The sequence below is a fragment of the Solanum tuberosum genome, unplaced genomic scaffold, assembly GCF_000226075.1.
Source record: "Solanum tuberosum cultivar DM 1-3 516 R44 unplaced genomic scaffold, SolTub_3.0 scf00079, whole genome shotgun sequence".
NCBI lineage: Eukaryota > Viridiplantae > Streptophyta > Magnoliopsida > Solanales > Solanaceae > Solanum > Solanum tuberosum.
In genome coordinates, this window is record NW_006239004.1 from 1,920,493 (window position 1) to 1,933,022 (window position 12,530).

At 35.8% G+C, this 12,530-nt stretch overlaps 1 protein-coding gene across 2 annotated transcripts; it reads right to left on the reverse strand.

Annotated features, from left to right (window-relative positions):
• Window positions 1-3,090: 3,090 nt before the first annotated feature.
• LOC102597942 (receptor-like serine/threonine-protein kinase ALE2) lies at window positions 3,091-10,772 on the reverse strand. 2 transcript variants are annotated; one of them, XM_006346509.2, is made up of 16 exons: window positions 10,402-10,772; window positions 9,555-9,683; window positions 9,187-9,468; window positions 8,986-9,111; window positions 8,801-8,890; window positions 8,599-8,688; window positions 8,120-8,209; window positions 7,940-8,029; window positions 7,425-7,538; window positions 6,747-6,848; window positions 6,524-6,625; window positions 6,046-6,414; window positions 5,666-5,959; window positions 4,753-5,133; window positions 4,422-4,665; window positions 3,091-4,129 (listed from the first exon to the last, which is right to left on the reverse strand). In XM_006346509.2, exons 1-16 carry the CDS (start codon window positions 10,475-10,477, stop codon window positions 3,439-3,441), a joined length of 3,270 nt encoding a protein of 1,089 aa, XP_006346571.1. In that variant the 5' UTR covers window positions 10,478-10,772; the 3' UTR covers window positions 3,091-3,438. The 2 variants fall into 2 exon arrangements, with proteins under 2 accessions (XP_006346571.1, XP_015163834.1); XM_015308348.1 differs by having other exon boundaries at window positions 4,753-5,142.
• Between the last annotated feature and the right edge of the window lie 1,758 nt (window positions 10,773-12,530).

The window sequence follows — 12,530 nt, forward strand, 5'->3', positions numbered from 1 at the left end:
TGGGGGGGGGGTGATTTTACAAAATTTTAAATTATTACTCCCTCCGTCTCATTTTATGTGACACCCTTTCCTTTTTAATCCGTCCCAAAAAGTGTCACCTTTACCATAATTAGAAATAATTTAACTTTAGAATACCCCTTTTACCCTTAATGAAATGATTTTCAACCACACAAATATCTGAGAATTATTTTAGACCACAAGTTTCAAAAAGTCTTCCTTTTTTCTTAAATACCGTGCTAAGTCAAATGGTGTCACATAAAATGAGACGGAGGGAGTATTATTTACTCATCCTTCCACACCACCCCCCCCCCCAATATACACACAAAAAGAGAAATTTAAAATATGGTCGGGTTTAGAAGTTAGGGTAATTTTTGGTCTCGATGATGGATATTCCAAGGAAGATCGAAGAAGATGAATGAAGGTTTATACCTACCCCTAACTGGCACTACTAATCTAATATAATAGTCTAATTTATCTAATATGCATCGGTTGTGGTTTGTCGGGTCCTGATTGGGAAGTCAGGTCTCGATTTGAGTGTTGGAGTCGAATCTTGAATTGATCAATCATGTTCAAATTAGACTATTAGGGTTAGGTCTTAAGTTGGATATTCGGTCCCAGTTCGAATGTCGGGTTTCGGGTCGGATCCTGGGTCAGATCTCGGGGTTGGGTTTTGAAATTGGTTGTAGGGTTGTGTCCTAGTTTGGGTGTTGGGGTCATGCCCTAGATTGATTATCGAGGCTGGCAACCTGACATTCTGATTATAAATTATTTTCTACTCACTAACCAAAATAAAGATATTTTCTAAAAAAATGTTTTTCATTCACCAACCAAACACTAAAAAATATTTTCATAAAATATTTTCTACTCACTAACCAAAATAAAGATATTTTCTAAAAAAATGTTTTTCATTCACCAACCAAACACTAAAAAATATTTTCATAAAATATTTTCTACTCACCAACTAAGCATGAGAAAATAAATAAGAAATTCACTTGTTTTCTAAGAATATTTTCCAGGAAAACATTTTACTTCATACCAAACACACCCCAAAATCCAATCCAACTTTTACCAAGTTTAATTGTTTTATTTGTTCTTTTAAAATATTTTAATATCTATTAAAATATTTTTTTCTTTCAATGGCTATATATAACATATCAAGTTGAAAAAATAATATTTTTTTTAAAAAAATATTTGACAAAATTTCTCATGAGCCAATTTGGGTTACTCATCATCCTAATTTTTAATGGATTGGATAAAAAAGTTAATGAATGAGCGAATCACTAATTTGTCCAAACTTAAACGGATTGAGTTTGATTTTGCCACCCCTACTCTACGAAACAGCTATAGAAGATATACTACCACATGGAGAACTAGGTTCAAGGAAACGAGTATTGAGGACTCATATTTTATCAGTGAATGAATTTAACTTGCATAAATAACAATAAAATCATAGAGTGACCATCAGCAAAATGAAAACAGCAACTTATGGGACAAAGACATAAATGGCCATATGGGTGAAGTTGTCGACACTGGATGACCAAGAAGCTTAAAAAACACTTTTGAGTCTTTGTAGTCTTTTTTCAACTAATTTTGGCATGTGTATAGAACTATGTCATTATCGTATAGAATATGTATCACTACTGATAATCTCTTATTATAGGAGACTTGATGTTGAAGCAGACATGTCTAATCAATGTGTCAGTTTTAGTAAGGGTATTTTTGGAAAAATAATTTTTTTTTGGTTCTATTTTATTAAGGGTCATTTGGTAGTGTATCAGGAGAAATATTTCATGTATTATGTATGGTACTATTTAGGAAAAATTACCTAAAAACACATCTTATTTTATCATAATTTCTAAAATTTTCTATCATTTAAAAAAAATTCAAAAACTCCCTCTCGGATATATCACTCTCCTCTAGCTGATACATACCTATCCCCCTCTCAGATACGATACATCCCTCACCTATGTATCTGGATGTCTGTTAATGTATCCGAAAGTCTACTGATGTATCCGGAAGTCCAGTGATGTATCCGAAATCCATAAATTTTAAGGGATTTTGGTAATTTGAAAAAGAGTAAGGAAATAATGTAATTAGCTCTTAACACTATGAAATTTAGGTAAATTATACAATTATTTAGTACTAGTTTGATAGGAATTTTGGGCCTAGGTACATGATATTATAGGGTGTGTACTAGTGAGATATAAGATTTAATACAATGGGATTAATTTTTGGTGTCTCCGACGGTGGTGGCCGGTACATTGGCAGACTTAGTCTATAGTTTATTTGTGGGTAAATCAGGTGGGTTAAATGGGTTATGGACGGGTATTTAAAATTTGGGTTAAATAAATGGTCAACTCGGGTTGTGGCTTATGATTGCGCCACATGTACAAAATGAGTGTTCCGTTAGTGTGAGGGGCAAATGTGCATTGATTATTGGATGGCAAGGGCCCTGATGGACAAAAAGTATGACGGAGGATATTGACATACTATTTTCGAAAGTTCGGGGATATATTTGTCTTTTTTCCCATAATAATTATTAGGTATTTATTTTACACTTAATAAGATGATTTTAAATCGTCTAATTTACACCTTTAAAAAAAAGTTAGTTTCAACTATATATACAATAAAGTAATTAATTTACAACAAATATAATCATGTTTATTTACATAAAAAATAGAATGAAGTTTCAAACACATCTGCATTATCTCCTTTTTTTGAGTTTCATACTTAGACTATTGAGAATATGAGTTTCATACCTAACATATCCCTCATTAGTTTGAGTTCCCATTCAGCATTAATCAAGCATCTTGAGGCACAAATGAATCACTTGTCATCTCAAATGAATCATTGGATGAAAGATAGGAAGACACTTTTCTTAATCCATAGAATGATTGCCATTTGTTACTAGAAGTGGAAAAGTACTTGAAGGTGTGGGGTAATGAACCCAAAAATGTTGTGTGTGATAAGAAGAGTTATGATAAGTTGAAGGATGGGGTGAAGCCTAGTAAACCCATGCTGATTTTTAATGAAAATGGCATTGTGAAAGAGGAAAGTTCAAAGGATGAGATCTTAGCAGCAGATCACTCGTTTGCCTCCAAGGTTCAAACTCAATACCAGAAGACAAAGAACTATGATTCCTTTTATGAACAATTAGCATGTTACAATAAATACAATCTTCTTACATAAGATGAAATCCCTATTCAGATATCTTGTTGCGCACAGTTCTTCCCAGCTTTTGGCGGAGGGTTTATCATACTCATGGATTACGCGATAGCATTCAGGACAATTTGAGTATGTTGGTGTTTGCTTCCTCATTCTATGTCTTGATAAAGAAGGTGCTGTACAATTCCATGCTCAATCTAGTATATCCAGCATGGATGGCGAAAATAGACATTTTGCAGAAACATTTATCAAAATCAAAGATGGAAACTTCAATTAGTGGGATCCAGGCCGTAACCCAAACATCACGCCGTGCTCGCTCAAACTACCTCCAGATAATCTTCTCATTTTCTGCCATAGCCTCCTGGTTTTTCCTTTTCTCAGAGGACCTGAGCTAGAATACCTCCTAAATGAATCAGATTCTTGCCTTCCGTATCTTGCTAACGGACTCAGTAAATCTGACATTGAAAGTCCCCTCTCAACATCCAGCTCACTGTCAGAGTTAGAAACTGGGGATTGAGGTTGTATAGGGTTCAGGACTTGGCTTGAAGTTGTACTAATCCTAGTATCCATGTCAATAGACAGATTATCTTGGCTACAACTTCGAGACACTACGTCTTTTGTCTGTCCACATTCGTTACATACCAGCTTTAAGGCCTGGACAACCTCACCCATGAAAGGTCTGTGTGATACCTCTGGTTGAACACACATTGACGCAATAGCAGCTACTTTTACAATGTCATCGAAAGGGAAATCAGGCCCCAAATTACGGTCCACAATCAACTCCAGACCTTCTTCACTCGTTAGGAGTGGCCGTGCCCAAGCCACTAAATTCTCTTGACCTGGTGGCTGAGACATATCCACTGGCTTTTTTCCAGTTAGCAGCTCAAGAAGGACAACACCATAGCTGTAAACATCACTCTTCACAAGTAGATGCCCTGTCATAGCATATTCTGGAGCTACGTACCTGGTAAAATAACAAAGTCAGAAGTGTACAACAGAAGAATAAAATGTTAAGAGAATGGGTTTTGATATGCATAGTCAGTTTCAATTGATTGAGGACAATCCGTCCACTATGTAATAACACCTTTCGAGTAAAAATAAATAAGGCATTCAAAAGGAAAAAAAATTATACTCCAGGAAAGCAGACCAGCATGAAGCAGCTGATCTGCTTAAGGGGTTTGGGACTTCGTCAGTCATAAACGGGATGAAGGATGGCCTAATGAAAATACAAATATTAAGTCAGATGAATATTTTACCCAAAAGTTCCCATGACTCGAGTGGATATGTGTCTTTCTCCTTCATCTAATGCAGCTCTAGCCAAACCAAAATCAGACACTTTCGGGGTGAAATCATGTTCCAGTAAGATATTACTAGACTTAAAATCCCTGTGTATGACACGGGGACTGGAATCTTCATGTAAATAGGCCAGGCCTCGGGCAGCACCAAGTGCTATTTTCATTCGGGCATTCCAATCAAGTGGAGAACTTTCCTTGTCAACACCTGAAAGACGGTTTTTTAGCCAGTCTGAAATCTAAATACACATGACTTCAACCAAAAAAGTTACGAGTGATCCAAATTGAATATTACCATGAAGGTGAGATTCCACGCTGCCATTTGGGATGAGCTCATAAAGTAAACAGCGACTGCGCTCCTCAAGACATATACCTATCAACTTGACCAAGTTCCTATGATGGAGGCGGCTAAGCATCTCTACTTCAGCCAAAAATTCACGACCACCCTGTTGGTCATCTCTCTTGAGGACTTTCACTGCCACTTTCATCCCATCATCAAGCACACCACTATAAACACGACCAAATCCCCCTTCACCTAGTACTCTTGCTTCATTGAAGCTGTCAGTTGCTCTATCAATTTCCTTTGAAGAAAATGTTCTAGCTGAACCAGTATAAGCAGCAAAGCTTGAACTAAAGGATAATGTAGGAGAGTTCGGCCTACTCCCAATCATGGAGGCTGCAATTCGTACACCATGCATAAAGATCAGGAAATAATTCTATTAAGTCTTTATTACACAAGACTCGTAAGAATCACATATTTGTACACATTTTAGATGCATATTAATAAATTTGTGAAGTTTAAAGGTTCCTGAATGCACCCATTAAGAGTTGATACTTCAAGATATTCCAGTCAAAAGATATTGGATGACTCACCATATTAACATTATGCGACTAACCAGATAACTTTTCCTATATTCCATTTCATAATTTTGGACATTTCATTCCATTGTATGCTCAGGATAAGTAGTAAAAGTAACCGAGTTGAGCAACATATAGAATATTCAAAACTCCAATATGATTTACTTTCCCCTAACATAGTATTTACCTGGCATGCTACAAAGGCATGGCGATAATGAAAGGCTAGGCTTCTGAAGTTTACTGTTTGAATGTCTTTTTCAGCATGAAAGAAGAAAACTAACACAGAGAATACGAACACTAGGCAAACCACATGGCAGTAGATCATTTACATGTCAAGAGAAGGATTTCACCTGATGACTTTGCAAGGGATGGTAATGTAGTTGGTGGAGTTGGTTCTAACTGATATCCGTGATCTCTATGTCTGAAAAGCAAAACCCATGCAACGGCACAACATAAAATAACTGCGACAGAGGCTGACAACACAATTACTGCTATGACACTCCGATTCGGCCCACTTTTGTGCTGTTGCCCCTTCACATCAACTCCAAGGGGCTGTATGGTCCTTCCGTTATTATCACCAGGATATGGTTGGCTACCTACGGTATCAATGTCTGAAGCTGCTGAAGGTGGAGAGGGAGGAAGACCTGTACATATAACAATTCTATTTAGTTACTCGGGACATAGCATGTGGCATCAAGATGACACAATGGCATTAGGAATGATTCTATACCTGGATATTGCACATATAATACATCATAATCACCAAAAAGTGATTTTATAACAACTTGTTTGTGCCAGAATCTTTGTGATGTCACAAATGCTGTAGTGTTATCAAATTTTTCTCCAAGGGGTACCAAATCAATAAGGACAATGGTCTTTTCTGGATACTGGCTGGCTGAATTTGCTCCCATTATACGAACTTGACTTGGATCCATAAATACCCCAACAGAAACTTCTGTAGCTAACTCTGAAACCAAAGGGAAGAATGTGTAGAGTGCTACACTAAGGCGTAGTCCAATTCGCATGGGCAAGACACAAACACAAGGTGCTTTGGGTGGACCATTTGTGAAAGGCTCCGCACAAGCCAATGAAGCGCAATCTGCAACATCAACGTCATGTTTAGAATAGTCAATGGGGCAAAACCTGGCAACTTGTGGATGTAAAATCTATATCATTTAGAGGAGAAATCAGAGGCAGATAAAACATACCTTCATTAGGAGGTGGAGGTGGTAGTGCTTGAAATGGATGCGGTAACTTTGGATGCCTTGGTGAAGACCCAGAGGGAGACATTTTAGGGGAAAGAAATGGCTCTTGCAATGACAAAGATGATATAGAGATAAGCATTAACTATGCATAGGAATGAAAATAAAATATAAGGTTAATGCCTTGACTATGGATTGCATGAAAAGGGAACATATGCCATACTCTTACTTTTTGTTGGTCTAGATGAAGCACTTGGAGACGGTGATATTGCAGGAGAATCATGACTTTCTGGAGAAGTTAAAGGCGCAAGCATCGGTGGTACTGACAATCCTGTAAAGTAGGAGTTATCAGAATCACTTTTTTTCTTTTCGCTATTCATTTTTCTTTCAGAGAGGCAAACGGATGGTCAACTGAGGATGACTAGAATGACCACAAACCTGCAGTTAACGGTGAATGAGAGTGGTGCCTAAGGTTAGTCTTTGGATATGATTTTGAGTGAAACGAAGGAGATGGAGAAATCAATGGACCTTCATTAAATATTGACTGAATTCTGGTTAGTGTCGTATATCAGAATGAGGATATCAACTGACATTTCTCAAGTAAGATACAGAACCTAGTTCAGTTGAAACAGGAGGATAAACTTCATAGGATGACGGAGTGATTTCTGTCATATTATCTTTTAGGTAGTGATCCCTCTGAAATGAGATTGAAGGTGCAGATAAGGGAGGATATAATCCTTCCACAGGGGGAGAATTAGGGAATTTATGAGGAGGAGCATTAGTAGAGCACCCCATGGCTTTGTGTTCAGTATGAGCGACAAGAGGAGAAGAAATCCTTCGGTGACATAATTGGCCATTCCTCGTGCTGCTGATGAAAAGAAATGATAGCAGAAAAATATTGATATACCTTTTGCTGGATGCTGATGGTTCATTCCCTTAGTAGGTGCAACAGTTGGACCAATTGCTCTTTTACGGTTGATGCTTGGCCACGGAGTTGATACAGGGGATATATCGTGCTTAACTACAGTAATAACACTGACTCAAATTAAATATGCTAACAATGCCACTTTGAAAACCAAGTAGCTATTTAACAGAAAAAATGGGAAAACAAAATAAAACACATTCTTATATCTTTCTGAAGGTAAGGACAATCCAAAAAGAGGAGCACTGACTATTTCAACTTCGAACACATTCAGTAGGCATCAGTTCATTTTTCTTAAGCTAGTTCTACATTGGCAATCATTAACAATTTGGAAGCAAGCAAGCCTCTAGTTAAGATTCTATTGATTTGGTTTTTTACTTGAGGAGGTGACTACTTGAGGTACAATTGCCAAGAATATGTGTAGATTGCATCAAGCCAAAAAATATTTGGTTGAAATATTAAAGTACATGTACATGAGCAACACTAGCAAGCACTGTTACCTGGTGAAACGGATGGAGGTTTTAGAGGATGTCTTGGATGGCTGGGTGGTGAATTGTTAGGCAACCTCCTCGGAGGTGGTGCAACTGTCGCTGCAAATTCAATGCATAGATGATCAGATCTTGTTTACAAACAATTTATTTGCAGAAATATCACTCACTAAATACACGGAGGAAGTATACCTGGTGGAATAGATGGTGAAACTTTTGGATTGGTTGGCCGGGCGGGCAGTGGATTTTGCGGCTTTTCCCTTGGAGAAGGCGCATTAAGGACTGAATGCAATGAGAGAAAGCTCTATAATGTAAAAATTCATGCATTCATGATCACATCTAATTTACACTTTATTTTTTTTCTTACGAAGTATCACATACTTCCTTTGTGCCGTTTTTATATGACAATCTTTCTTTCTTAGTCTGTTCTAAAAAGAATGACACCTTTTTATATTAAGAAACTCTTTAACCTTAAAACTTCCATTTTAGCCTTTCATGACATGCTCCTATAGCCATAAAAATATCATCATATGTTTAAGAAGACAAATTCTAAGGCTACCTTTGGTATGCATTGGAAGTCTTTCTTTCTTTCTTTTTAACCTCTGTGCCCAATAAAACACCACCGTATAAAACGAAACGGAGGGAGCACTAGATAAATATAGTGTGAATACCTGGTGGAATAGATGGTGAAACTTCTGGAATGATTGGGTGGGTGGGCAGAGGATTTTGTGGCTTTCCCCTTGGAGAAGGTGCATTCAGGACTGAGCAAAATAATGTACAAAATTTAATGGCATCCGTGATCAGATCTTATTTACTCTGAACTTCATTCTAACATGAATGTCACAATTTCTTTTAGAAAAAAGACAAGGATACCTGGTGGAATGGATGGTGAAATTTCTGGATTTCTTGGGAGGGTGGGCAGTGAATTTCGCGGCTTTCCCCTTGGAGCAGGCGCATTCAGGACTGAGTTAAATAACAGCAAAACAAAATAATGTGATAATCATTTTCTATCTTAAGATACTGTGTCAAAACCAAAATTATCGTCAGCCAATTATTACCCGGGGCAATTGAGGGGAGAGGACCCTCTGGAGACTTGCTCTCACTGGGTGGCATAGTTCCAGGTAGCGGTGGAGCTTTAGTTGGTGCATCTTCAGTAGATTTCCTTCCAGGTGACGAGACTGGTGCTGCTCTCCAAAAAAACTATCAACTTAAAGAGAAATCAAGTCATTTCAACATTATGACTACAGTCAGCCACATACCTGGAGCTTCTGGAACAACAACAGGCTGTTCAGTATGTCGATGCTCTCTCTTAGGAGCACTCGGAGGCAGAACTGGAGCGGGATCATTCCACACTATTGGAGGAGGAGGAGATGGTAGAGAAACAATTTGTGGTGGGGCTGAATTGATTGCGGGTGGAGCTGAACTAGGTGGTGGCAATATTATGGGAGCACTTGGTTGCAGAGACGGTGTAAGAACTTCTCTCGGTGGAGGGACAGGGGGGGACATCAGTGGTGGAAAGACATTTGCAGGAGGAGATGTTACTGAGTTAAAAAAAAAAACATAAGATGAATAACATAAAGCATCAAATTTGGTTAATAGATTTGGAAGCCAAGAATCACGGTCTGACCATTTAACTCAAATGCAGGAGCAGGTGCATTACTTGTGGATGCATTCCCATGAGAGACAAAAGAGGGTATTCCCTCTTCAACAGGAGGAACTGCAGAGGATGCTGACGGAGAGGGCGATAAACTGACGCCTAAAATGAATTCCAAAAAAATTATATTAGGTTAGATATGCAGTTCTTCATTTGAAAAGATTCTCCATTTCACAAAAAACTTAAGTGGAAATGACAGCTCGAACACAGATAAAAAGACATTAGCAAAATCATTTCCCTCCTTTTCAACATACTTAGATTAATTACAATCATAAAGCGTATACGGAGGGGATGATGAACATGAACAGTTTATCATTTTTTACCATGGTCTTACATTACATGTCTGTGTAACTTATTTGCAAATAAATCGACAAGGCAATACATCCCAACAAGATGGCACGTCATTGAAATAAAACCAGGCTAATTATCCCATGGCGGATTAATATAGTCATTGCAGCATCAATTTGCAACCAACCGGTAAGAAGCTTTAATTAGAATGAAATAAGTAGGGACTCTAAAGGGAAAATCAGTGATCAATGAAACAGTTAAATTGCTAAAACAAAACCAAGCTAGAGAACTCAAGGCACAAATTTCAGTTTGGCATAAAAACACGAGTAAACAAAATTCAGAATGTAATAGTCTCATTCCCTCACACACACACACACCAGATGAATCAATCTGATTTGAGTGCTACAAAATTATCAAATCTGGGACCAAAATTCAGAACTCAAAATTACCAATACTAAACTTACTGAGCACAAAACTCATAAATAAATAAATAATTAGGTAGTTGAAGAAGTAGAGAAAGAGAAGAATTTACCTGCAGATCCCTTAGAGAAAGCAAAGGCACATAATTCCAGCACCAAACAAACAAGTTGCAGCTTCACTCCACCCATCCCATAAACCTCACAACATAAAAGTAGAAAATATGTACCAAAAAAGAGAGATAAAATTAGATAAGTTGAAGCAATAACAAAGAAAAAAAAGGAAAATTGAGAAAGAAGCAATGAAGAGGCAGACACGCCCAAAAATGGAGTGTAAGAGGGAGCATAAGAAGGTGTGTTTGTGAGATTAACATGCTATACACAGGCGTTTCAGGTAGCATGTGAGTGAGCAATTAAACTATTAAAGCTTTTAACTAAAAACGCAAACACTCTTTACTATAACAACTAACAGCTACTACCTTTTTAACAAACACACACAAAACTGTGACTGTGAACCTTAATTTTTACATCATATTATATCCTGCTTTTCTCTTCTTTTTTTTCTTTTTTTTTAAAAATAAAATAATTAAAAACAGTATAAAAATCATGTCATTCTTTGTTGTTTTCGAAAATACACTTACCTTGAATAATTTAAGAGAGAGATTGTACAAAAAAAACTACTTTTTTTAATTACAAGTGGTAAGCACTGTACTCTCTATTACCTTTACTTGTCGAGAATTAACTTAGGCACATCCCTTCAAAAGGTAAAAAATATAATAATTATAATAATTTTATTATATCAAAATTTAATGTTTTGAAAAAATTATTGAAAAATGACTATATTTAATAATAAAAATAAATTATTTTATTTTCAACTTTAATAAAATGAACAAGTTAAAATGAGCGATTTTAAAATTATTAGTTATTATTTTATTGGGGGTGTAAATAGGAAGAAGAGACAATTAATGGTGCAACTCTTTTTGGTTGGATTACATGTATATAGACTCATATGCAGAGTTATGAGATTCTCCATCAAACTTTTTTACTAAGCAACAAGTATCAATACCTTAGGGAAACCAAGTAATATTGATTATAAAAAAATCTAGGTCATTAAATTATGTTTAGCACACATATTTAGTTGTAATTAGTTTACAGATAATTTTATTGTATAATAATTAGAGGATTTGGTCTGAAATTTTAGGGATTTGTGTAGTTGATCCTGGTTTTAGGTAATTGATGTTGTGAGTTGAGTTGTGTGGGCATGTGTCAACTGCCATTTGACACCTCAACTTGTTCTACTTTCTTATTTTAATTTAATTTAATTAACCAACTAAATTATTGGACCCTACCCTTAGGGTACATCTACATCTATGGGCTTTTTCTGTCAAACCCTTTTATTTTCCACCTAAAATTTTCACTTCTTTTTTATGTGCTTCTCAAAGGACTTATTTGGTGTGAGGGATTAAAAATAATAGTAATGTGATAAAAAAAGTTTATATTGTTTGATTGTCATGTTTGGGATAACTTATTCCACCATTTATATCATAGTGATGGGAGTATAGCTAACCCCAGGATAACTTATCCTGGGATAACTTGTTTCCAACCAAACGACCCCTAAGTGTTACACTTGTACTCTCGTTTAATTTGTTTTTATGATTTTGATATGATATTAAATTCAAGAAAATAATTTTTTTTTGAATTTTATAATTTAAATAAAAAGAATATATTAAATTTATCAATTTTTTTTTTAAATTTTGTGATTTTAAACATGATATGTAAAAAGTTAAAATTAAAGAATTGATATAAAAAGGAAAATAATCATTCTTAATAGATTAAAAAAGAAAAGTAAGCTTGAAATGATTCTCAATTTTGGTCTTAAGCAATACTTCATTCATTCATTCATTTTTACTTCTCTATTGTACTAAAAAAAGAGGTTCAGTTTTACTTGTCTAATTTGAAAAAATCAAAAGATAATTTATCATTTGATATCTATTTTATTCTTATTATTAAGTAGTAAATTATCATTTAATTTATTATTTCTTAAAAGGTATATCAAATTATTATTGACAAGTAAAAATGAATGAAGAGAGTATAATTATTCTTGATACTTCATTCTCCTTGTATAATAATGAGATTGAAAGAAGAGGGGGTGATTTCAAGCATTTTCAGTGTTGTTATAAAGTATCTTTCCCTAATTTATTCTAGCTGACGACTTTTATGAGTTCCACATTAAATCTAAAGGTAC